General features: G+C 42.0%; 1 protein-coding gene across 2 annotated transcripts in view; it reads right to left on the reverse strand.

The window, feature by feature from the left end:
• Window positions 1–419: 419 nt before the first annotated feature.
• The window catches only part of tshz3b (teashirt zinc finger homeobox 3b), a 38,016-nt gene continuing 10,519 nt past the window's right edge, over window positions 420–27,916 (reverse strand). The window contains exon 3 of one of the 2 annotated variants that reach the window (XM_069173929.1): window positions 420–6,398. In XM_069173929.1, coding sequence (XP_069030030.1) covers window positions 2,743–6,398 — 3,656 coding nt within the window. In that variant the 3' untranslated portion in view covers window positions 420–2,742. Of the gene's footprint in view, window positions 6,402–27,916 lie in introns of both variants that reach the window. The other variant, XM_069173928.1, reaches the window with a different exon arrangement.

Genomic DNA, 27,916 nt, shown 5'->3' on the forward strand with positions numbered 1-27,916 from the left:
TAATGTGTCCTGAACATACACTGATTCTTAAGTATATCTGCAAAAAAAAAAGAAGCTCTAACAGACATCTCTCTCCTATAAGGTTAATTTCCCCCATTCCATCTGCTTTATCTATATGATACTGTTGTGCAAAACACATCACCAACAATGGTCGCGATACAATTCCTATTTAATCACAGTTCCAGCCAGAGAAAAATATGACTAAATAAACACTTGAAACGACCTGCTCATCTTGTCAGCATTGTTGTCATCTCCCATGAAGCCTGAAAAAATATATCTGCCAGGTTTCTTACCTTGTGGAGAGTAGTCACAAAAAGGACGTCCCAGGTAATTATAGAGCTGGAGACATGGAAGCAAAACTTTGTGGGAGTGTGTGGGAGTCTTTATACTCTCACATCCCACGTGTAGACAGACGGTGAATACGGAGCTCAGTTGCTATCTGGAGTTTTTTATTTTTTTCACAGTAAATGTATGAAATTAATTCTCACATTGGCATGTGACACCATCAAATGGCAACTTGTCTAAGTACATATGCATTTGTACGCAAGTTCAATTTAAATTTAAAAATGTATTAAATTAAATATTTTTATTCACCCCATACATTTTTTTTTTTTTTTTTTTGCTTAATGAGATACTTTTTGAGAGACCACCATCATTTACTGCCCCCTTAGAAAGATACAACTGTTTCTGTAACCTTATGCTGCAAGCTCCATCTTAAATATGCAGTTGTCTTACGTCTCAAGCGCTAGGACAACAGCAGAGGCTACAGGGAAGCCCAACAATGATGGTGTCTGTTTGCATGTCTCAATATGTGTGTGTGTGTGTGTGTGTGTGTGTGTGTGTGTGTGTGTGTGTTTTTCTCCCACATGGCCCTGCTGCTGCCACTCACTGTAAACTAGTCTGCAGCTCGTCACAGACAGACGTTGACACACTCCCAGTTTAATGTGCTCATTAGGGACTGCACAGCGCACATATAATTGATAGCCATGACACACACAATGTACACACACACATTATTGCAAAAAAACGGTTTCCTTTTTTTAATGCTGCAGTAGAAAACAAGGTTATATGAAGTCATATAATGGGGGTTCATTGTCAAGAACAACAACAACAGAAAACAAAAGAACCAAATGAAAAAGACTAACGGCACCGAATGCATAACATTATCTGTGCTGTTAACATGCTGATATTTTACACATAAGGATCTTTTTTTTTATTATTTCTCAACACTGGCAGCTGTCAGTTACTTCAGCAAATTAACTGCCAAAAATGTAGCAGAACTTGTCATTCAAGGGGTTAGTGTAACCATGGTTACCTTTCATATCTCAAAAAGATAAAGCTGCAGTGTGGAATCATGGCAGAGTAATTAGACAACAAAAAAATAGGACCAATCAAAAAGGCATTCAACAATATGAAACAACCAAGAGTGCTTATAAATAACAGTTAACATGTGAAATATCTTCATAAAGTAACATCTTTTTGTACAACCTTTAATATCTTTTTAATGTTCATACAGGGGCACATGTAGAGTAGTGTCTGATAAAAAGAGCCTTTAACCCTTTGAGCACGAGTCGGGAATAAAAAGATTCATTGTTTGTTTTTCTTTTGCTACGTCCCTTTTTTCATATCCTTTGATTACATAACACATTTATAAAACTATTGTGCAAAACAATTTTTATGTCTTCATATACTGTGCACCAGCAGATAGTCATAATCCTTTTAAATTAAAAAATATAGAAATGATGCATAATTTAGATGGGAATTAATTCGTATGTTTTTATATACATATTTTACATAGACCTGAATTCATATAGGTCCCTGATTAACCAAAGTAAAATATTTTCTTTTTTTTTTTTCCTTTTTGACCACATAGCTACAATTTGTGTGTCAATTCCTGTGGAACATCTACCAGATAAATGTGAAGCCTGAAAAAAAAAAAAACATCTCACCGAGTGGAGAATCTCCTTTTAAAAACATGTTCATGTGTAGGATTAGACTCAACATATTATATGTCTGGGAAACAAGCAATGCAGACACAGTGCACATCTAATTCCCAATCTCAAATTTTGAGTCAATAGTGCTTGGATCTTAGGTGTAGAAGTGCTTTGACGTACTCAGAGGGTTAAATTTTAAATGCTAACTCCAGCACAAAAACGTTATATTAAAAAAAAAAAAAAAAAAATCAAAAAACTAAAACTAAAACCAGAAAATAAAGCAATCAGGAGAGTTAAAAAAAAGAACAGAAAACCATGGAAAGTGCACCAGGTTTAGTTATAAAATGTTTAACTAAACTGTTTTATTTATGCATGCAGCTTATCACACCTCAGTGATGCCAAAATAGAAAGGAACCTAATTTCATTTACATAAATTTCAAAATACACACCACTTCATTTTAGAATCTCTTTTTTTAAACCTTCATATACTGTAGCTTCTCAATAACAACAGCCCCCATTTGCCCATTTTGAATACAAAAAGTCTATTCCTGTCAAAGGAGAGCACTAAAATCAAGTATGATGGGCCAGAGTGAGTCTACCTCACACATAAACAAAATAAAAACTGCTACAACACAAAATGTAAAACAATGTGCCAAAACTCAGAGCAGTAGTTGTATAGTATCTTTGTGCAGTTCCATCATTTTAATAATCCTTTCTTTTTTTTTAAATGTCTGTGAAAGGCTAGAGAGAGATAGAGCAAGAAAGAGTGAGCCATTATGAAACAGTGCAGCATTGTCCCCAGCTAGTGCTACTGTTTCTCCAGCTCACACACATACATGAGATGGTCCTCAGGGGACTTCCCATGAGTCTTGCTCAGGTGAAGCTTAACCGCATGCTTGCTCGCAAAAGTCCGGTTGCAGAGCTTGCACTGGTACACTGCCCCAATGTCATCATCATCTGGGGAGAGTGTCAGAGATTCAGTCGAGGGCAATGAGGTGGTTAAGGACGATGACAGGGATACGGGGATGGAAGGAGGTAGGGATGTGGGTAGAGAGGAGGGCAAAGGGTGGCTGGATGGGTGAAGATTAGAGAACAGTTTTTCAGATAGTCCTTTGGTGTGGCGTTGTTGATGATGATGCTGCGATATCTGGCTGAGCAGCTGCTCCCCGGAGAGCTTAGCCAGGTCACGCAGACGAAATCCCAAATGGGATTCCAGGTGGCTGACATAGGTGGACGGTGAGCGGATCTGAGAGGCGCAGTCGCTGCAGAAGAACACTGGGTGACCTGAATCCAAGTTTTTCAAGAACTTGGTGCCACCGGTTCTCCTCAGCTGGTACTTGACATTGGCCAACCAGTGGGATATTGTCGTCATTGAGAGGCCAGTGAAACGGGAGATGTGCATTCTCTCCTGTGGGCTCAGGTCCGACATGATGTATTTGCCATCATTTGTTTGCCTCAGACTGGAAGCAAACTGGGCTTGGAGGATGAGGAGGTGTTGAGGGTTCCAGTTGGACTGGCGGCCTTTACGTTTCTGGGCTGGTGAAACATCTTCTGTCTCGTCCTGTGTGACCCCCTCAATGTCTGAGCGCTCGGACTGGCTGGTCGGTGTGGAAGGCTTGGAGAGAGCCTGACTTTCTGTCAGGTTCCTCAGCATGTCAGAGATATCTGAGAGGGCATTTTCTCTCAAAGGAGAGTTGGACATAAAGGAAGCGACTGCAGCAGAAGCTTTGGTCATTGTGACAGCAGAGGAGGGAGAAATTGAGGAGGGCGTGGTGGTGTTGGAAGAGAGAGCCATGGAACCTAAAGATCCACTGTTGCTGCTTTTGTCAGCATTTTTTCCTTTGGTGAGATCTATAGGTTGGTCATTGTTTAGATGTTGCTGGTAGAAGTAGCGGTCTAAGTGGTCATTATTGGTCTTTTTGGTGTGTGCTGGTGGGGTGGAAGCAGCCACTGCTGCTTTCTCTGCTAGGCTGTTACTCATCTTGAACAGCATGCTCATTGGGTCAAGGGAGGGCAGGGCAGGCTTAGCGGCCTTTCCCAGGTGGGCGTTCATTACTGACTGCAGTGCGCTTAGAGGGTTGACAAACGGCTGTTCTGGAGGTGGATGGTCTGTGATGATAGCTGTACTGCCACACAGAGAGGCAGGCAGCGGGGAGGTCACAGTCGTGGACTCTACGCCATTCTCCACAGACTCCTTTATGGAAATATCACCATTCAAATCTCTGTGATTGGCTCCATTTCCATCTCCTACTATTTTTTCTACTTCACTTGCAGTCTCTGGAGTTTTACAGCCTCCTGCTCTATTTTCTTTGGGGGACTCTCCTCGAGCTGAGTCCTCTGCTTCACTGTTGCAAGGTGAGGGTGTGGTACGTCTCACAGGAGAACTCCTCACAACAACACTGGGCTCTCTCATTTTCTCCTCCACTTTGGCCACTTTCTCTGTTACTTTCTTGACTAGCTCCTCCATTGCATGGAAGTTGTTTTTCGGCAGTGGGGAGGTCTGGCGGCTTGGAGGTGATATCAGTGGCTGGCTCTTACTGGTGGGAGAGAGAAGCTCCCCTCCAGGGAACATGTATTTAAGGGGAGAGCTCTTTCCAGAGTTACCCAGTGACAGCTTCATTATGTTTGGGAGCTGATAGGCGGCATGGATACTGGGATATCCACCCCAGCTTGGCGCTCCATTCTGAGCTTTGTTGATGGCTGACGTCACTGTGTTCTCCAAGGACTTGAGGATGTCAAGACCCCCCTTTGGACTTTTATCTAGGTCCTCTTCAGTCAGATAGGTGTATTTTGAAGAAATATCAAACTTTTCCTCAGCCTCTTCTTCACCTCCTGCCTTCTTTTCCTTGCTAATGTTGTTGCCATTGTTGACAATCGACTCCACAGTGCATTCCTCCTCTTTCTCCTCCTTTTTAATATCCACAACCATTGCTGGGGGGGAGATGCTGATTGGAGGAGGTGCTGGGGCAGGTGGAGGGGAGAAGGCTGTGGCCGCCAGGGGAACAGACTGCACCTTTTCTTCAGGTGTTGAATTGGATGTGGGGGCTTGGGTGGATGACTCGAGAATTGGTTTGCCTTTCTTAATAGCAGAGTTAGTAACTTTAATAAAGTGTCCTGTCACCATCATATGAGCGGTTAGCTCTTGCAGTGTGTCATGAGAGCTGCCACACTCCATACATTTGAGGATCTGTGACTTCCTGGATTCAAATTGCCACGCATAGCTGGCACCGTTTTGGTGTCCATAGCGGTTGTTAGGTGTGATGTAAGGGTTGATGACCTTCTGGAGCATGTCATTAGAGTCATTGAGGGAGGTGGGCTTCGGTGTGGTGCCTCCATTAGAGTCAGGTGAGCTAGGGATTTCTAAGTCAATAGGGGCTCTCTTTCGAACCGAGGATATAATCTTAGCTGCCACCGGTGTAACAGGCTCTTTCAGAGGCACTTTCTGGTAGTGTTTTGTCTTGATCATGTGGACACTTAGGTCCTGAAGGGATTCAAAGGAATGTCCACAGTACATGCACTTCAGAACCTTTTGTGCATCCTCCTTCCCCTCCATCTCTAGCAAGGACCGCTTTCTAGGTTTTGACCACCGTTTAGCACCCGCACCACCTGTCTCGTGGTTATCATCGCGGTAGTGCCCTGTCTCATTCATGTGTACTGTGAGCTCCACTAGTGTGTCGTATGCTGCACTGCAGTCCTTACAACGGAATTTGCTGGCACCGGTGAATATAGAGCCATAGAGCTTGGAGCTCTGCCGGTACAGCTGGACAGTACTAAAGAGGTTGGGCTCCATAGACATCGTGGATACAGCCACTGTGGGATGTTGAACTAGACCTATTCGGTTGTGATGGTTCTGTGAGGCCTGCTGAAGGGTTTTAGCCATAGCTGTCTGATGCCAGTCATAGCCTCCACTTCCACAGCTACTGCTACTGCTGCTGCTACTGCTGCTGCTATGACTGCGTGGGGCTTTTTCTGCAGGGGGTTGACTTAGGTTCAGATTCAGTGTAGACCAATAGGAGTTTGTCAGGAAGGAGGTGTATATGGCCTTCATTTTCTCCAAGCTGTCAGCCACAGACCCCGTTGCAGCTAATATGGCCTCATCTCCACCTACAGCGGCAGCAGCGGCACTGGCAGCAGCCAACACTGCAGAAGAGGACGGGGAAAGGGCATTTGAGGGGTCTTTAGAGAGGAGGACATCATCCTCATTCTTAAGTGAGGAACTCTCAAAATCAGACATTCTGTCACTGGATTCACTCAGGTGAGACTCACTGTCCAGCTCCTGACCAGAAAAGTCAGCAGCGTTGGGGGAGTCATGGAAGCCTATGTATCCCGGTCTGTCTTTGAGAAGGAAATCCTTGTCTTGGCATTGGAGCTTGACAGCAGGTTCCTCCCCTTCCTGAGCTGAGTCCTCTCCTTCCAGGTCTTCATCCAACAGGGCTGCTTCCTTCTCATCTTCAGGAACGTATGCTGCTTAGAAAGGAAGAAGAAAAAGACAAAAACAGAGAAAAATATTTGTTAAAAGGACACTGGCAGCATATGTAATGGCGAAGGTTATTTACTGTATTTTTGATGCTTTATAACCAGTGAACTGATACAAACACAAAGTAGCCTACTGGCATTGTCTACAGAATAGACAGAGCAATCACCCAAAGACATTCACAAAGTATTAACTATCATAAATAGTAATCCTGTTCTAACTTCCCCCTTTTACACTGACATTGTTTTCCAATTGGAATCAAATCACCACACCCCCCTTTCTCTCTCTCCAGCTCCAGGTCTTTGTTCTGTATTGCAGAAAATCAGAGACAGTCAGAGAGAGAGAGATATGGAGGATGGAAAGAGAAAGACGAAGTGAGGGAGACGGGGAAAAATGTCTCTTCAAACAGAACTTGCCACCTTATTCTTCTCAAGGGGCAACAGCTTGAAATTAAAACTAAATTTGAAATTAATGAAGCACATTCTGGCGGTGGCATTCGTTTCTGAAGTAATAAATTACTTGTATCAACCTCGGAGACAGCGGTTCCTGTCTGTCAATTAATATGTCTTACGCTTCTTCTGCAGACTCTAATGCATTCCCTAACAGACACACTCGCCATTTAAATTAAGCATGCATTTTCACTCATTACGCTGCTCAGCCCTCGCCTCCTCGTAAATAAAAAAAATATATGTATGTTTCCCTGCGACATATCTCACCCGCAAAACCCATTTGCTTCAATTACCAAAGATTAGAAAAAAGTTTAGAGTTATTATTTACAGTTTAGCTTCAGGGAGAGGGCTTGAGGCTTTCAATTTATATTCAAATCCCTCTAGTTTAAGAATAATACAATGGAAATCACAGAGAAAAGATGTATCAAGACAAATCACAATCTCGCCTCTTTGAGCATCTATGAATGTTTTCTTTTGTTAATAAGTCTATCAAAGGGATAAAACAACATCAGATGAGAAATGCTTCATGCTCACACTTTGTGATTAAGGCTGGGTTTCTGAATAACAAGTGAAGCACACACAGGCATAAGCATACACAAACCTCTTCCTTGTTTTAGCAACTACACTGGTGAAGAAGATGAGAATGTGTGTAGACGTCAGTGGCCTTGTGCCTAGCATACCTTTCTGCAACAGGCCATCACTCATTTACCCTGGTATGTAAACACAGAGTGAGTCGGTCAGTGGAATTGGTGTGGCACAAAGGGCATGCATTCATAATCTATCAATTCAAAAGATGAGATTAAAAAAATAAATAAACAGAAAACAAATGCATTACATCTATTCCAAACAGAAAGAGAAAATACATCTGCACAAGGTAATTAGGTTGAAATCAAAATTCCACATCCTGCATGGAGTTTTGTGAAAACGCAGCTCTCACAAGTAATACCTGCGCAACCTGCCAACCCTATCATACCACACACTTCAGCTGTTGCCAACTCCCATCTCTCACTGAGCATGGTAAGTTGTGTGTATGTGTGTGTGTGTGAGAGAACTTGTGTATGTGCTCGTACTGCATCAGCAGCAAAACAGAGAGGAGTCTTTGTCATTGTCAGGCCACTGGTTGCCAACGGCGATGATAAGACACTGCCGTGGGATAAACAGATGCATAGAGACACAGATATCCCTGAGCCCATCACACACACAAGCAGGCGCGCAAACACACACACACACACACACACACACACACACTAGCTGTACTGTTGGTGCTGTACTCTAACAACTCTGCCTTCAGGCGAGCTCAGGAGTTTCTCTGTAGAACATGCAATCTGTTCCAGCATTCAGTCTAACAAAAAGGATCCATCTGAAACACTTCAAACAAACTGTTATGTGCAATTTAAAAATTGCAGGGCTACATGACCCTTATCGACAATGCATGCATTAATGTCAGTTGTCTTTCACTATAGTTAAGTACAGCGATTTATAAAACACGGACGATCCCTTTCAGATGCATTTTTAAATTTTTTTTTTTTTTTACATTTGTGGTTATAACACACACATACATACACAAACACATCATCCTCTCCCTCCATTCAGAGCTTGCTCATCTCTCCTTGTCTTTCTCTGTCTCTCTCTCCCCCCTCCTTTCTCACAGACACATCCACCCGCCTGTACATACGTGCAGCCGAGCAGACCCACATGTACATGCCATCTGTTCTGAATCAGCCAAAACGACAGCTGTGTAAGAGAACAATGCTCTGGCTGAGGAAACAGTCGAACACAGCAGCCCGGTGCTTTCATTAAGGCCGAACACAGACATGAAATCACCTTTAAAATACAACGTACACTTCAAATTAGCTGCCTTTGTGTGATAGGAACACAGTGTGTATTTGCCTGTGTGTGCAAACCCATCTTTGTATGTGGTCTATATAAGACACATACAGAGGAAAATAGAATAGTACAAGACCGCTCTGTTGAATGAAACCTTGGTGTGTAGGCTTCATGGAGGCATAAGCTGGTTTCTAGACTAGTTTGAGGCAGAGGATGGTGAAATATGGAAACACTTGGACGGATACAGTGTCAGCGTCAAATCAGTCCCTCCAGGAAATCACGGTCTTACAATTGCAACAAACCATTCAAAGTCAAACAATCTTCGCAAGGCTCTTTAACCTCCTCTCACCATCCAAAGAAACTACAGGCTGGTTGACTGGGAATGGAGCTAAACTGCAAATGATAGGGTTTATGGGAAATGTGAATTATCATGAGAAATAGGATATCGCACTCGTCACACCTCCCTCCGTCAGTCTAAACATACAGTTTGAGATAAATAGCATTAGTTTTATAAACTATCCCAGTTGCATCTTATTTTTGTGCATGCTGTATGTGCAGAATTAATATTATGTTAAAAAAAAGAAAAGAAAAGTATAACATTTCATTTTTTAGAGTGGATGTGGCCCAGATGTATTCTACATTACACTGTTACATTTACACAAAAAATACATAAAACCACAAAATTGGCATCAGTATTTTAGGGGAAAGCCACAGCAAAGTGAAATCAGTGAAATCCTGGAGGACTGATATACTGATACAAAGAATAGGTTTCTGTTAGATGAACATAAGCATCCCTGCATCGTCACCACCAAATTAATAGATTTTCACACATAACGATTAAAGACAATTTACAGTACAATAATCCTTTTTTTTTTCCATACAATACAGCAGTTTTCACCAACTCGTCGAACCTATAGTCCTGTGTGGTCAACCTACCATCACAGCTATATATATATATATATATATAAGTAATGCATTTATTTTATTGGGTTCAATAAAGTGGCTGTTTATTGTCCCACTTTCAATGTATTTATTCAAAACGTGTCACTGAATGGGTTCACTGTTCAATGTTGAGTATATGGAGTGCAAGAAGTGGAAAAGGTCACTCTACATGTAGTCAGTATTGTAAGACCCATTTATTGTTGCAGTAACATATTGTAGTGTAAACCGAGGGGAAAAGGGGGAAGCATACGTGAATAAATGTGGTACAGTGATTGAAGATTGAGGGAGGGGAAGAGGTGGAGGAGGAATAGGGAGAGGACGAAGAGGGAGCCAGGTCTTGGAAGGAAGTCAAGACGGGGGCCACACACACACACACACACACACATGAACATGCAGAGATGATCCCCAAGGCCCCTGGCTTTGGCCCAGACTGAGAGGTTTACAACACTGTGACCCAGGATACTGAGATAAATATGGAAAAACACATCCACGCACGCACACAAACACACTACCACTGGAGTATAGGGAGCCTGGGCCAAACACACCAGGTATGCAGGTGCTCTTTTAATTAGCAGAGAGGGAGATAGAGAGAGTTCCAGATGAATTATCAGCAGGGTGGAAGATGTGGTTTGATCTCATTTTCAGGAGAACAGGCTGGGTGAGATTGCAGGTTTTGAAATGGAGGCAAGGAAGCAAACAGCGCAGTTGTTTCTGGATAAGCTGGAAGGGCTTTGAAATTATTTTTGACATCTGAACAAAATTACAAATCCCTGCTAAAACAGTAAATAATTATAATAATAAGTGCTTAACTGGAAACAAATGTAAAATTTTGATTTACAGTCATATCAAAAATACTTAGAAAGATTATGAAGCTGAACAGCGTCTTTGAAATCCTGTCTGTGCAGAAAGAGAGGAAATGCTTATGTGCTCTACAGATGTTATGATCTTAGGAAACAGTTTATCATGCTTATATAACCACTTAACAGTCCTATCAGACACACAAGCACATCAGCGCTGTCTGTTTACACTTCAGCTTAGATTGGGCAGTTTCCGTGTGTGTGTGTGTGTGTGTGTGTGTGTGTGTGTGTGTGTGTGTGTGTGTGTGTGTGTGTGTTTGTGTGTGTGTTTCTTTAAAAAAAGAAAGACAAACTGTCCACAGCAGTCTCATGTAGAGCAACATTTTTCTTGAGACAAAGCTGAGGACACTGAAGGCCAGAGAGCAAAGCAACCCCCATCCAGAATTTCTGAGATGTTCGCTATGTGTGAGTGTGTCTATACATCTTTCTGGTTACCATGCATTCCCTCCTCTGCCATTTCCCACTTGATGAGATCCTATAATCTCACCTCCCTCTCTCATTTCTATCCCTCCCCAATCACCGGTGCAAACCACGTTAATGAAGTTAATTGAATCTGAGATCGATAATGCTTAATTATTGTGATTTGACATGCACAGACAAATTAGTTGGATGGCTTCTGTGTGTGTGTGTGTGTGTGTGTGTGTGTGTGTGTGTGTGTGTGTGTGTGTGTGTGTGTGTGTGTGTGTGTGCTGTGATGGTGGTTAAAGGGGCATGGCTGTCTGCAGTGAGTGCCCTGGGACTGGCGAGGCGTGCCATTGATCCCAGGGGGTGTTTGATCGACCCAGATGCCTGACGAATGGAGCTGTTCCTTCAACCGGCTACATGACGAACTACACTTGTGTAACATAGTTACGGTATCAGTGGAATAAGACACACTAATTCCTCTTCCATTGGCAAGCCATATTAGTAAAAAACATCACCACACATGATGTATAATGAGTCATCCAAAAATAACCATCACCCCGTCCATCAGAGGAAACTTGCACATGTGGTAACATTACAGTCCTTCTGCAAGCTTTTATGTCTTTAAAATCTGATAGTTTTTTTGGTGGTTTTTTTTTAAGTAATATTACATAACACATCAGAAAAATATATATTTCTATTTCATCACACTAATTAACTAACCAATCTCCCACAAACCTTTGCCTGTTTCAATTTGATTTAGACTGGCTATTATTCTATGTTTTAAATAACAGTGATTGGGTCCTATTTTTTGTTGACGTTGTTGTTGAATCCCTCTTAAATTAATTTTACATGCATATTATTTTTTTGCAGGGCTACATCAAAATGTGCTCTGTGAGATATTTTTATGTGGACGCTCCATGCTGGTTGTAAGTAGTAATGAACATCGTGATACTATCCAAAACGGCATTCAAAGAAGCTGATATTAGCCTATACAACACACTAATAGCACTGGTGCAAGAGAGAGAAGGTGGATGAGAGAGGGGAGATTAGATTTGGAGTGGCAGCAGTTAGTGTGTCTGTCTCGAGCTGCAGCAGCGCCACATCAAGGAAAAATTGTGATTATTTAGAAATACAGATGCGGTTGTAGCCACTTGTGCGTGTGTGTGTGTGTGTGTGTGTGTGTGTGTGTATGTGTGTGTGTGTGTGTGTGTGTGTGTGTGTGTGTGTGTGTGTGTGTGTGTGAACTGCGTTAGCCAGGCTAATCATCTCCCGATGCCACTTAGCTGCAGAGCTTCCTGGCAGTGTATTTACATGCTATAGTTACAATGCCAATACAAGACTATGTCGAGGTTAGAGAGCTACTGGCATACTCATCGGTGTGGTGCGTATGTGTGTGTGTGTGTGTGTGTGTGTGTGTGTGTGTATACATACAGTATTCATTTTGAAAAAGACAATTTTCTTTACAAATCACATGCAACACGTCAGCGCGCACGTGCAGCACTGAGTTAAAATCACGCACAAAAATTGTTAATCTATAATACTGAATGTTAAAAGTCACCGATATACAATAATAATATTTTACATAGACCATTTATGAGAAACATATTTTCAGAGATATTTTCAAGTTGTTATGTAGCAGCGTTCCCACTGATTTACTGTCCCAGTTCAAGATCTGCACACGTGTTACCACAGTATTGCTATTGTGTGTGTGTCTGTGTTCATAACCTCTAGCACCGAACCAAAATTGACCAAAAGTGTGTTGCTGTGTGTGTGAACAAACAAAATATTGTTCACACCACACAAATATTATCAGAGGGGCACTGTCAGTAAATGATCCTCTGCCTGTCCTTTGTTATTCAGATAGCTTGCACTTGGAGCAGTCATACTCTCAAAGCCCACGGGGCAACCTCGGGTCATGAGCACTCGTCCCAGGGGATGTGTGAATATGTGAGAGAGTGAGAGAGAGTGTGTGTGTGTGTGTGTGTGTGTGTGTGTGTGTGTGTGTGTGTGCGCGCGCAAAAAGAAAAAACAGCGGGGTGTGCCGAGTTAGCCAACCAGGGCAGAGCAGGATCCATCATTTCCACTATCTCCCATTTGTTTTTCGTCTCTTCCTCTCTCCACCTGTCATGTTCTGCCCCTTCCCTGCCTCTTTCTCTCTATTTTGCCCTCCTTCTGCCTTCTCCAGTTTCAGACAGGCTTGTTCTTTCTTTCACTTGTCTTTTTTCTTTTACTTTTCTTTAATTCCTTGATCTTTGCCACAGGTCTTCTTCGGGTCTCCCACAGGGCAGATCTGACTTGGCAAAGGGACATATACGAGTGTTCACACACAACGACAGGGAAATCACCATAATGTACAACGCATGAACTAAAATAATGCATTTAAGACTCACACAGACATTACGAAGGAAAATGATGCTGTATGCCAGCAAGTTACGCAGTAATTTGAGTGGTTTTGTACTTTTGAGCAAGATTTGCTAAATCTGAGTGTTGAAATGTGTTTTCTATTCCCACACACACTGACACACATCCACACTGTCAGAAAAACACACACTCACATACCCTTTTCAGTGCAGTCTGTTTAGTTGCTGGGTATCTATTACCTCCCAGTCTGCTCTGATCTCTTTGGACAGCTCTGATCAAAAGATGTCATCCAACCTACTCGACCAGGCTCGCTAGGGAAGTTAGGAATGGCGAGTGTTTGTGTAAGTGTGTGTGCATATGTGTGCGTTTCGGAGTAAATCACACAGTGGTCTGGGTGTAAATAAAATGACAGGATCACTTTGAGGTCCTGTCAAGTAGGCAGGAGGCGATTATGATAACGCCCGCTCTGTTCCGACGCAAACGGACACACTTAAATTCACTGGCTGTAGGATAATATACATGATATAGCTCTTTTTTTTCTGTGGCTTCCTCCCTGTCTCGGTGCCTCGTCTTTTCTTTATTTTTTTCCACATCTCTTGAGAGGGGGCGGGGGTGGGGGATTATCTGTGCTGCAGGCCTGAGGTGCATCTGCTGAGAACTGACTGAAGGCAAATGTCACTCAAAAACAAATTTGGGTCTTCAAATCTGTGTGTAAACAAGAGGGGGCACGAGTGCCAACTTATCATCCACACACACGTTTACACATACCTGTACACACACACACACACACACACACACACACACACACACACACACACACACACACACACACACACACACACACACACACACACACTCTCTCTCTCTCTCTCACTGAAGACATCCTGCCTCTATAAAAGAATGTATCTCCTCCACAAAGGAATAAAGAGAATTCTAAAAAATGAATTTGTAAAACAAACAACACAGATGTAAAAGAGCAGTGGCAAAGCTCCATCCAAGCAATAAAAGGTGTGAAATGTGAGGGGTTTTGGAGGAATGAAAAATGGCTTGCAATAAAGCAGGAAAACAGCACTGCTCCAAGGCAATTTAGACTGCAAAACACAAACCATTAAGTTTGTGCATTATCTTTTAATTTAATCTTGAATGATTTATAATCCATCACGCAAGGCTTCAACCATATCCAATTATTCTCTGCTGCTTGATTGACAACAAAGGTGATTTATTAAGCTAATAAAAACTGATGTGCTCTCCACTTGCTCTGAAAATAACCAGCCGGACGGAGAGCTTAAAGACACACTCGCCCACAAACACACCTACACATCTACTTCCTAAGAGGTATAGGATCAATAGTTTGTGTGTGAATCCATGTTTATTCTGAAACGTGCATTTTTGTTTACAAGTATGTGCGGGAACCGTTTGAACAATCACTTAAGCATCTCTTTACTTAAAAGAGAAATCAGTCTCCATCTGTCCTCGTAGCTTTCTTGCCGTGCCAGAAAAATCGGAAATCAAAATGTCAGGCGTAGTGACGAGTGATGGTTTTTTCCCATGCAAGGCCGAGTGATTATATTAGGCTTTAATTCCTCCATCTACGGCATATATGTCATCTTAGTCTCCACTTTATCTGCTAATGTTACGCTCAATCCCTTGATATTAATGGAAAAACAGAGAGCCAGCGGGCCACGTAATGGTGTGTGTGTGTGTGTGTGTGTGTGTGTGTGTGTGTGTGTGTGTGTGTGTGTGTGTGTGTGCGCCTCTCTGTTGATGATCAGTGGGCTAGGGTGGGGTGGTGGGGGTTAACGGTCTACAGTTCACATGAATACCAATGTAGGAAAGTGCCATTAAAAAATGTTAGCATGTTTACAGCGCCAAGCCATGTATGAAGCTCATTTAATGAGGCTTAGAGTCACAGTTTTAATGTGGACACGCACACACCCTGGTTTCACTGGCTTTCAAAATGTTTTATGAGATTTCAGGTATTGTCATTTATATTGACATTTGACACTTAAAGTTGGATATTATCTTACCACTGTTTAAATTGCAGAAATAATTTTATACTTATTAAGAACAAATGTGCTCAGAAACAGAGGAGGATGAGCACAGTTTTTTTTAAAGGGTGGGCAGTTTGCCTTTCCGTAACCTGAAAGGGTTAGAATAATGGTTAAATAGGGTTATACAATGATAGATCACCTGAACATTGTGACTAAACTGACAAACGTCAGATGTGGAAATAATAAATCCAGTCAGCAGTTTGTCTGCTTACTTTACAACAGATTATTTTCTTTCTGCGCTAAACACGTCACTGAAACATTACAACCACAAATCCTCCTTTTTGTTTGTATTATTATGAACCTGATCAATATATAAAACTGCAAAAACTCAGAGGAGTACTGATATGGCATCAGTACATAGAAAAAGCACAAGATCTCTAAGTACTGAATGTCTTCATCTTCATCATTCACTTGCTCAACAATCACACTGCTGCATTTCATGCCTGTAAGAAGAGCATGATTTAAAGAGAGAAAAAAAGAGCTGCATACTGAACTGAAACAGAATACGCAACAATTAAGTTTCCACCATCTGTGTAGTGATGTGCGATTAACGGAGCAGTGTGCAGGATTTAGTGGCATCGAGCAGTGAGGATGCAGATTGCAACCAACTGGATACACCTCGCATCATCTTCCCCCTCCGAGTGTGTTTGGTTCGTCCATTCTGGGCTACTGTAGAAACATGGCAGTGCAACATGGTGTGATTCTTGGAAGAGGATTTGCTTCCTTTGTAGTTATATAAAGTACTCATTCAAACAAAACCCCAACGATTGCTAGTTTTACACACTAATGAAAACATAATGATGAATACTATATTCCATTTATGCCATTGAACTCCTAAATACTGTCCTGTGTCAGACTGGAAGGAATAATTTTTACTCAAGAAATGTATTTTATGTACATCACATGCATAATGTCACTGACGTGTGTATGTACTTGAAGTAATGTCATGTGACATCATGTATGTAACGTATCTTATTTAACAAAAAGGATGTTTTTTTTCCTCAAACCATGATCTTTTTCAGAGCTAACCAAGTGGGCTCGGTGCCTGGCACCAACTAAACTGTGACTGTTTCACAAGGTTAACCAAGTGTTATTGTTATTACCATGACGACCAAGGTCCATATGCCTGTCACTTTCCCACAGTCCAATTGCCTATTCGGTTGTTTAGGTGCGAGGTGCTGTTGATCCTATAGAGGGTGCTTAAAACGCTCATAGGTGTCGCTTTGACAGTCAGTGGAAATCAAACTACAGCATAGTTTCAGTATGAGGACGTGTCGTGGATTTTTGGCCCTCGCAAGCCATCAACACCTTTCATCTTGGCCATGGAGTGCAACGTGTGCCTGAGTATGTGAGTAAGATCAGTTTCAAAGCATCAGGTTTGTGTGTCTTTGTGTGTGTATTTCCAGCAGGGTGGTACATCCACAGACATAGATACGTGATGTAAGGAAGGAGACATTTTTAATTATGTAATCAGGGCTGAAAACCAGCAGAAAAGTTTAGTGTAGTCTTTTATGTCATGACAAACTGGTTCCAGTGATGTGTGGGTGTGTTTGTCTGTGTGGGTGTACAAATCTGTGAAAACACACACAGAGGAAGACCCACAAGACATGTCACCCTGGCTACAAGGGGAGCGATAATGCAAACAATGCCTCGTCTAGCTACGCAGCATCAGACTGCTGTTCTGGCAACCAAACCTTATGGGGATACTTAGACATTCAAACACACACGCTGCACATACAGGAGGAGTTCAAAGAGCTGAAGATGCACAGAAACACATTAAGGGGTGAATGAAAATGCGCTTGTCTTTCAAATACGCCTTCATTTTAATGTATTCTGCAGTAACACTATTTAACAACTGTTACTGCTAAAGAAACACTTGTTTTCACCGTAGAATAGCTAATATGAACCAGAGGGTGCACTTCCTTTGACATCCTGCAGGGGGCTAAAGTAGCAGCTTTAAATCAAATAGTTTTATTATTTTGAAAGGTAGTTTGCTATGTTGACGTGTCACATGACTCTATTGAATGTAACTTTAAAATCAGTATGTTCAGAAACTGCCAGTGTCCTGCAGTACTACAGTTGAAGTGAAATAACTTTGTATTTTGTTTTTGCATATTTACTAACATTTAATCATCCAAAGGAAAAGGAAAAGTATCCATGTTGCACACTTGTAAAACGTGCGCATGCACACACGTACACACAACAGCACGTTACTGTACATACAGTATCTGTGGTGTTGGAGACACATAATTCTGATCTGTGACAGCTGGGTGCCGGACATCATATGACAGCCGTACACACACACACACACACACACACACACACACACAGACACACACACACACACACAAACACAAAGACAAACACACATGCGCCCCCCTGCGCCCCCATGTAAAACAGACTGTTCACCGTGTCTGGAATGCCTTGATACAGGTCACGATTGATTACTGTGATTTACAACATAACTCCCCCACACACAGTACACACGCATGCTGACACTCCCTGACAGTAAGATGTGGGTTTGCATGAATGTGCATCATGAGTGTGTGTGTGTGTATATGTTTCTGTGTGTGGTGATCTGCATTTGTATCAGGCCTGTGGAATCCATAAACACTGTGTCTTGTCAGGATTATGTCGAATGTAGTTTCCTCTTTGACAGGAAGACACAAGCTGTCTCTCCCTCTCCCTCTTTCTCTCACACACACACACGCACACACACACACACACACACACACACACACACACACACACACACACACACACACACACACACACACACACATTTAGGCAGACACAGTCGCCATTATTTTGTTTATAAAAATCACTTCTTATCGATATTTTATTTATTGTTTAAATGAACATTGAAGTCTCATCAAAGTCCTATCATGACTTTGCTTTTTCATCAAAAATTCTCAACCTGGTGGTATTTGACTAAAATTACTTCATGAACTTTTACAGGCTCGATCACATTATGTGTGGGAGAAAAAAATAAATAAATCGCACAGCACACAAAACTGCACTTATACCCCGTCACTCCGGGCATTGGGAAGAAAACAGTGGGTCACATTTATCTTGAGAGATGCTGACAAAATTAACCAGGAATATTTTTTGAAATGCACAAACGACAACTCAAACTGAAATTGAAGCGATGTGCAGAAATTCCATAAATAGTTTTGCACTGTATGCTTACATCTGATGTTTCAGATGCTGATGAATGAGACATTTCATTTAAAAGCTGAACTTAATTTGGTGTGTCTGTATGTGTCTGTATGTGTGTGTGTGTGTGTGTGTGTGTGTGTGTGTGTGTGTGTGTGTGTGTGTGTGTGTGTGTGTGTGTGTGTGTGTGTGTGGTGGGGTGTGTGGTTTGACATAGCTTTTATCTTTCAAAGAGTGCTGGAAGTATTTTAATTTTATGCTTTGTGCACTACCAAACAGAACCATCTCATACTCAATGCTCATTAATTTTAATATACAAATATTTACATCCTTTATCCATCCTCTTAAGTTATCAAGCCTTACAACCTTGAGATGCTTCATAATTTCACAGTGAGTTTAACTATGAATCCAGAAATAATTTGTGTTTGTTAGCTTTTTTGTTTTTTTCTAATAATGGATATCTCATTTGGCTTTCTTAGCAGAGTGACACGGCTTGAGTTTCCCAAGATGAAAGTCTGAGTGGACGAATCCATCAATCCTAATCACTGACATTCTTCACTCAGATACGTAATGGTTGCTTTGGCTTAAGCCATGCGGTGACAGTTCATACAGAGCAGCCAAGTGAAATGAAGCCCATATGAGACAATGGAGTTGTTTAACACACGTTATTGTTTTTTTTGTTTGTTTTTAAATCATGATTATAACAGTTCAGGGATCTTAAGAATGTAGTCGATTCCTCAGACACACCCACTCATTTTGCTTTCAAAAGCTAGGTCTTGACCCAGATAATATTTCATTATGGATTTCACCTCTTTCAGAGGTTAGGGGAGACAACATCACTGCAAATGTATTCTGTTTTAAAGACCTTCAAATGGAAGAGCAACACGTTACAGAATAGATTCCAGTAATACAGTGGCTGGGTATGGGGGAACTGTTTAACACCCAAGCTTATAATGGTCAATGAATCAATAGCTACATGTTAACCAATCAAATGTCTATTGACAGGGTTATAAGTGCTAATGAAAAGCACACATACACACACTCACATGCACACCTCCAACCCCCACCTTCCCCTGTCTGATTCCCCATCTGTGGAATGGTTGTGATTATGTTTGTCAATGCGCCTTTTAATAGTCTGTATTCTTTCATTTAGTTCTACAAAAACAGACTTTCATTTCGATGTCGCTGGGTTTTGTGATGGTTACAAGATAGAATGTGTGTGTGTGTGTGTGTGTGTGTGTGTGTGTGTGTGTGTGTGTGTGTGTGTGTGTGTGTGTGTGTGTGTGTGTGTGTGTGTGTGTGTGTGTGCGTTTTGGGGGTTGTTCAGTCAGGCTGAATATAACCTGGGGCAAGGCTTCAGGCTAAATCATTCCTGGAAGAGTGACAGAAAAGGTAGAAAGCTAAATGTTAAATGCTGACTGATACTCTGTCTGCTGCATCCATCTCTGCTGCTCTGCTGCTCTGTGTCTCCCATCCCTGGCCCGTGTATTTCTATTGTTATATGTTTTCCTTTCACTTTCTCTTCTGAGCTTACTGGATAAGTATCTGTCAATCTATGATTTCTGGAGAGTTCCCTCAATGAAGGCAGCATCTATTGTTTTAAAGTTAATGTCTTATAACTAATTCTACAAACATATATTTTCTAATAAATGATCTGCTATGGCTGCCAGACTATTTCTGACATCCTGAAATTAACCTAATATCTGTACAAAATGATCTCTTTGTGTCTTCCTGTTAGTCGTCTGTCTGTCTGTTTCTCTCCATCTGTGTATTTCGCTCCCATGCCGCTGTTATGTCTCAAAGCCTAGCTGCTTGTACGTACAGAACATTTGGTTCCACTGGTGTGCTTGCTCTGTATAAACTTCAGATAATGAATGGTAGTGAGAAAATGAGGGACGTCAAAACACATGGGAACCCAGCTTGGGAGATCAAAGATATGGCACAGAGGAGAAGGCTAGAGATCCTGTCTGATTCTTCACCAGTGATGTAAAGGCATGTATGAAGGCTTCCAGTGCAATGAATGCAAGTGCAATGTGTGAACGTGCAAGCAAAGTGTGCACATGAATTACATACACACAGACAACACTCATGCACGCCAGAAACACAAAATAATTACACAAAAGAGTTATTGAATCAATAATCTTCAATTTGTATGTTATATTCTTATTTTTGAATGCTTTTCCACAAATGAAAAAAAATAAATAAATAAATAAATAAATAAATGAATGTCTTTGGAAACAAGGTTTTCAGGTGAAATGTGACATGATAAGGAAATAAAACTCAGAGATGGGCCAGTGCTGGACAGGATGCCTAACTGTAACAAATGCAACTCCTAACCAATCATAAACATTTTTATAAATCCCAATTGTAGCTTTATTGATCGCCTACACATTTGTCATGCTAAATAATTATTAAGAAAATAAGTAGTTACTCCAGATCTATTGAAACCAATTTGTGACGTTTTGGTACTATTAGAAAACCAAGTGAAACCTGAACTTCTGGGTTGTATTTCAGAGAGTATATACAGTATGTAGCTTGGTTCAAAATTACATTTGGTAACTACAAGAAGTCTATCACTATGAAGGGTATGATGTGTGGGTCACTTCATTTGGGTGTAGATGAACTTGACTCAGGTCAGTAAAGTTGGGGGAACCTTTTAAAATCAGGAACATCAAGTGTAGGTTGTAGGGTAGGCCTTTATCTCAGCAGATGGTCATTCAACTTCGGTAACACATCAAGAGGACAAATCAAGGAAGCCCTCAATGAGAGGTTGCATTGAGTTACAGAACCTGTAAGGTAGGACTAGTGTGACATCAGAACGTTGTCTGTCTTTATCTTAAAAAGGATGCAAAATATCAGAATGATTCACAGTTTAAAAAGGTTAGGCCTACATGGATATAATTCACTGTTTAGTGGATTAATAGGAGTAGGTATTGGTCCAGGTTTAGCATATTAAAAAAAAAAAAAAGATTGCGTAGCAGGTTGTTTTCAGAAAGTGCGAACAGATGATCTGATGTGAAAAGGGAGTGGCAGTGGCTCAGATGGTAGATCTGGTTGTCCAATAATCGTAAGGTTGGCGGTTGGATTCCCTGCTCCTCCTGTCCACGTGCTGAAGTGTCTTTGGGCTGAACATACACACTGAACCCCAAGTTACTCTGGATGGCAGGCGAGTACCTTCCATGGCAGTTCTGCTGGCACTGGTGTGTGAATGTGTGTGTGAATGGATGAATGGGAAACAATGTAATCTGCTTTCAGGCTGCTAAGGTGACAAAGCTCAGCCTGGCGGTTTTCTTCGGTGTGAAGACAGTCTGGGAACTCGGCTTGTATTAGTGTTTGCTCAGCCACTTTGAAGGGCAGACCAATCAGCGATAAGTGTTGGTGGTTAACCATGTTTGTCCTGGCCCTCCTTCACTGTGATTGGATGGCTGGTGCTGCATTAACATTTTTAAACTCTCAGTGATCTGAAAAAACGCCAAATGTTAGGCACTCAACACAGAATAAACGCTCTATCCCCTATCAAGGTGCAGGGATTTAAAAATTTTTTTTTTTTAAATATGCTGTAGTGGAGACATATGTAGTTGCAGCGGTGGCAGAGTGTCGGCCACTTTTAGCACATGCTGATTGGTTAAAATGAACCAGAGGTCTTTGCCCAGCAGGATGGGACAAGTGCAAATTATTTTCTATGGATGGGGACCATACCCATATATTCACGCAGTGAAACTGGGTCTGGTTGGCACCTGGGAAGAAAAAAGTAAGTGCAGACCATGCACCTAACCTTCTCTCATTTGTCTTCTGTTTGGCTAAACTGTCAGAAAAATGCTAAAAAAAATAAGCAATATTTGAAACATTGACAGAGCAGGTGGGTGTTACTCAGTCTGGCCTCTACAAATAACTGCGGAAGTGCAACTGTACAGTGATGGATGAATTCACACCAGTTTGAAGAGCTCTTTCGTTCCCTCTGCCAAGCCGTTTTTAGAGACCTTTTTCTTGTTTTTTAAGCCCATCTCCTACTAATTAATTATAGTGCCACTGACTAACGGGAGTGCTTGTTTTATCAGCACTCACTCATTCCACTCCTTCTTCTCTCTCCAAGTGTTTGAGGGAGTCAAATACAAGATTGTTAGAGGCAAGTAAGAATCTTAAAGGCACCAGAACCATTTCAGCACGATACTGCAACAAAGCAGGGACAAAAAAGAAAAGAAAAGAGAGTCCTCTTCCCCTCACCTTTCCTATTTTCTCCTCCTCCCATGTTCCCCTTCTTTCCCTGGGCAAACCCACGACCAAGTACCAGCAAGGGTCATATCTTTTTAATTATCTTTCCCGCCTTTGATTAATTATGCGGCGTGACAACAGCGCGTTGGTAATGCTTTTCACCTGCCGCTGCTGACTGACGGCCCCTCTGTCGAACTCAAAAGCAAACAGCTGCTGCCATGATCGCCTAGCAACCGGCCAGTGATGGATGAGTAGGAGAGATGGATGGCCACAATAAATCACCACGTCTGCCTTGGCGCTACAGAAACCTGGGAAGAGTGAGAGAGATGGAGGAGAGGAAAGGAGGGAAGGGAAGGAGGGAGCATACCAAAACCCCTAAAATTGAAGTGTTCCTATAGTTACTTACATGTGGAGGGAGTTTTGAAGAGGACCCACAAAGTTTGTTGTATTAGGTTGATTTCCTCCTTTTGTTTTGGCATGGATTCATTTCACCAAGAACTGCTCAAAGTGTGCATTGTCAACACGGTAAAAATAAAAAATAGAAAATAGAAGTCTAATGTATGTTGTTGAGAGTAGTTTGCAGGACTTACACATAGGTTCCTTATCAATTATGGATGTTGTAATAGAGGTTGACCAACAGCGCTTTTTTAAGGGAGTTCGATAGCATGTAGTTTGGAGAAAGCAAAACTTATCACCACTGGTGACAGCTGGTAGAATGTATTCTATTAACAAGAAGCAAGAGGGGTATTCATGGAGAATTGCTTTCTGAAAAAAAAATCTCTGCTCTAGACTCCATTAGAAAACATAAGTAAACTGAGTACCACCTCTTCCACCTTTTCTAAATCCTGAAAATCATGCTTGCTAGCAAAAAAACTGTAGAGACCAACAGAGCAGCAGTTACATTCAGTCTAATGCATTAATAATGGATTACTGTAACCAATAACCCTGTCAGGCTCATAATTTACAAATACATCTGTCTTATAAAAATTTAACTTTCTTTAACTTTCATTTGGGGGTCGTGAATGACCGTTGAATCCAGGAACATGCAGGCAGCACGGACTAATACACAGTCTCGTACGCACCCTGAATGAACAGGCACACACAGAGCTGGTTCAAATTGTAGTCTATTAGTCTATTACAGATTCTGTGGTTGCATGACGTCTCCATGAAAAACAGTGGTGTGCGTTACTAGTGGAGGCTGCACAGCAATCCGCAACTATTACAGTCAAGTTCCATAGATAAGGATGGCTTCTGAAGTGTTCTATCTGCACGGGTCGAAGATGGTGGCTGTTTAGGGAAAGGATGGCATTGCCAAAACTGTAAAGTCACAGAGTATTGTAGCCAATAATTCACACAATGACAGTCTTAGTCAATGAGCCGATACTTACATTTTTAAATTGAAAACAGTGCATGTTTTGACGTGTAATCTTTATCCATGTAACTGTTGTGTTTGAACATTATAAACTGCAATAGGAACTATGTATTTATAATTGTAACTGGCCACAATCAAAGGAAAGTAATCAAATTAACTGTCAGTCTTTTCTGCCATACTGTCTTTCAAAAATACAGGCAAAGCAGTAAGACAGTCAACAAACACTAAGAAGTAGTGATTACCAAGGTCAGCACTTTTAGAGTCAGGAGGGAACGCCATTCACCCTAAACCCGCTACAATATAAGATCCTTATGTTTTTAGACACGTTACTTCATTGCCTACTTTAGACTACTAATGAAATGAATGCATGGCAGCTTCCTAGAGGTGAATTTGAGCAGTGGCCACAGTCTGAATGGTTGGTATGAGAGACTGACCGACCCAAACAGACTGTACTCCCAAATGCAACCAAACACGCCCATGGTTAAAAAAATACAAATGAAAATTCAGCTTCACATATACTTCAAAATAACCATTTCAAATATCAGAATTCAATTCATAGGTCCACCAGAAATAAAAGAAAATGGTTCAAATAGCCGTATTGCCATCGCCAATACACCAGTTTATATGAATGACTTGGAGTAACTCAGGACAGTAACAAATATATAAATAAATAAAGGACCAGTGCTGTGGAACCAGAGATATCATACAATTCATTACATGCATTCTTCGTCATTGTCAAAGCTCTCCACCTGCTGTAATGCAACTGGAGCGCTGACGGTTCAGTCGGAGATTCGGGTGTGTTATGAACGTAGTAGCAGATAATGAACCCTCACTAGCCTCAAGCAGAGTTTAGGAGCGCATCACAGAAGTCTGGTAAACTGACTTCTTTCTAACTTCATTTTCATTTTCAGCCTTGTAATCTGCAGCTCCAACGGATGATAACTCAAGTGACATCAGCTGAGTCTTTGCCGAGTCTCTCCAGGAACACAGAGAAGCGTTACACAACACGTTTGGCGTACTGTATACACGAGCACTCCCCTGACCTGCAAACTGGCTTTGGTGTGTAAAAAATGTATGAAGTTTCCCACATGCATCCATGATTAAAATATTGCAGTATGTTATGTTACTTTGGACAATGTAAAATGTCATTTTTAATCCGACATCCTCAAGTCATCTGAATATTATTGTGTATATGAAGGTACACAGCCTTCAAAGAGAACAGGTGTTTGTGGAGATCCATCATCAACTTCAAACTTTGACCTTTTAGGACTCTGCTGGGTGAATACACCTGTAATCCCAATGTTTTATTCGTGGCAGAGTTTCAGTCGTTGTAATTCTGCTTTCCTTCCCTTTGTTGAGACCCCAACTCTCCACCCTGCCACATCTCCACCCCCCCCCTTCACCTGCCATGTCCTCACACACACGCACTCGTAGCTGTGGCTCAGGTTACAGCTCTGTAGCGATCCAGTCTAAATAATATAGCAGTGATGAATGGCGGGGCCAGATTCATATCCATCAACAGGCTCTTTTTTTAAGGAACATCCATCTTCTAAAAGGCCTCCCTTTGAATCAGGGAAAAGTGAAGAGCGAGTGAGAGACTGCACTACCCAAACCCATGGGAGAGACTTGCGAGCGGTTGTGAGTTTGTGTGTGTGTGTGTGTGTGTGTGTGTGTGTGTGTGTGTGTGTGTGTGTGTGTGTGTGTGTGTGTGTGTGTTAGATAAGACATCATGACTGATACACGCCTGCAAGCAACCCCCAAGACACATGAGCATGGGAGAGAGACATACACAGATTGTTATTGACACACAAACACAAATGCATGCCTGCACACGAATCAGAGATTAATGGAGGTCTGTTTTACAATCTATACTTATTTATGATGTGAAATGTGAGTAATTGCATATAAAATACTACTTAAAGTTGCTTATCAATATGACACACATGCACACAAATACACACACAATTTTGTCATGATCACCCACAGGGGATGTGGAAAGTAGCCGTGCCAAAACATTAGTGAAAGTAGTGCAGCCGATTCCTTCCTCTACTCCCCCCAAATTCTCACACATACGCACACACTCACTCACTCACTCACTCATTCAACCAATAATCACCTCTCTTTCTCTCCTCCTCACTCTTCATCCCTCACTCCCTCCCTCCTTCCCCGAAGGACCTCGGTGGCAGAAGGAAAGAATGCCCTACACACCGAAACACACATACGAGCTTGTATACACAAGAAATGTGCATGCACACACCACTATGCACTCCCACACACACATGTGAGGCCCTGGCAAGGCCCTGTTTGATAAATGACACACGTCATTGTGTCAGGAGAGAAGGGTGGGTCTGTGATATATGGTGCGGACGATGAGAGGGGGAAATCGACTGTTTGGCAGGGAGACGGCACTCGTCTACTCCCTGCTCTCCTCCTCTGTTTTCTGGAAACCTCCGAATGCACACAACAAACATGCATTCCACTCACACACACATCACATCAGAGCACAGTCTAATGCGCTCAAACTCACACCAGATATTGGGTGAAATTGTTTGATGCAGAGAAGAAGGTTGCCCTGATTTTGCCTCTCTGTTTATTCTTTCCCTTCTCCCTTTCTCTCCATGCCTCTATCCTTCTTTTATTTCAAGCCTTGTTCATTCCTTGGCTGAGTTACAGAGAAGAAGAGTTCATTGAGGAAAAATAAAAAAGAGAGGAAAAGGAGAGAGGAGCCAGTGCTGGATGTGGGCAGGCAAGCGGTGAGGGGGGTGCAGCGATATCAATCACAGTCCCGTTTGGCAACAGAGATACTAGGATTTCAAATAAAACAGCCAAACCTAGACAAATAGCCTTAACATGGGGATGTAACCTGAGTTGCCCCCCCCAGCACCACCATGAAACTTCTCATAAAGTAGAGAAACAGAGCGATGCTTCGGCTTTGTATTTCTTCTCCCCTCTTTTTCTCGCTGACTATCTTTCTCCTGCCTCTTTTCTCTCTTTGTCGCTAGCAGGCGAGGTGGCTGACATCTGCAGAGTGCATTTAAAGAGAAAAAAATGTGTCAGAGGAGTGTGATGCACTCTTTTGCATGCATGCACACACACGCACGCACGCACGCACGCACGCACGCACGCACACACACACACACACACACACACACACACACACACACACACACACACACACACACACACACAGGCGGCCCCCCTTGCTCGGTTTCATTAGCTCACTGGCAGGGTGGCACTTCTCAAGCTCATTACTGAGGAAGGATTTATAGCGCGGCAGCCAGTGGCGGAGAAAAGGCATCTGTCAATAATTGCAGGGAGCAGCAACTCCCATCTCCACCAGCTTTGAAATCTCATTAGGTATGCAGTTATCAGGCATAAAGATCAAAAACATTACTCAGCTCCGACAGAAACCGACCAAGAAACATTAATTAGCAACAGGCCCTCACAGTATAAAATAAAACAGCCTTCTTCCCCACTCCTCTCATCTCTCTCCCACTTTTTTCTCTCTGTTTCAGCATGGTCGACTCTCTCTCTCTCTCTTTCTCTCTCTCTCTCTCTCTCTCTCTCTCTCTCTCTCTCTCTCTCTCTCACCTGCCTCCTTACACTTAACCCTCTTTGAGAACACAAAATAGACAGACACACACACGCCAAAGTAAGTATCCCGGCTTACACAGGCATTTCCTACCACACCCTTGTAGGACCAGACCATATCAAGTCATGCATGTCTTGGTTAACTCATAAAGCTTCAGATGACACACACACACACACAGACACAGACACACACAGACACACACACACACACACACACACACACACACACACACACACACACACACACACACACACCGCTGCAGTGTTTTAGAAGGTGATAGTAAT

This window comes from Embiotoca jacksoni, unplaced genomic scaffold (genome assembly GCF_022577435.1).
Source record: "Embiotoca jacksoni isolate LCO1_2020_lvr unplaced genomic scaffold, fEmbJac1.0.p SCAF_6, whole genome shotgun sequence".
Classification (NCBI taxonomy): Eukaryota; Metazoa; Chordata; class Actinopteri; family Embiotocidae; genus Embiotoca; species Embiotoca jacksoni.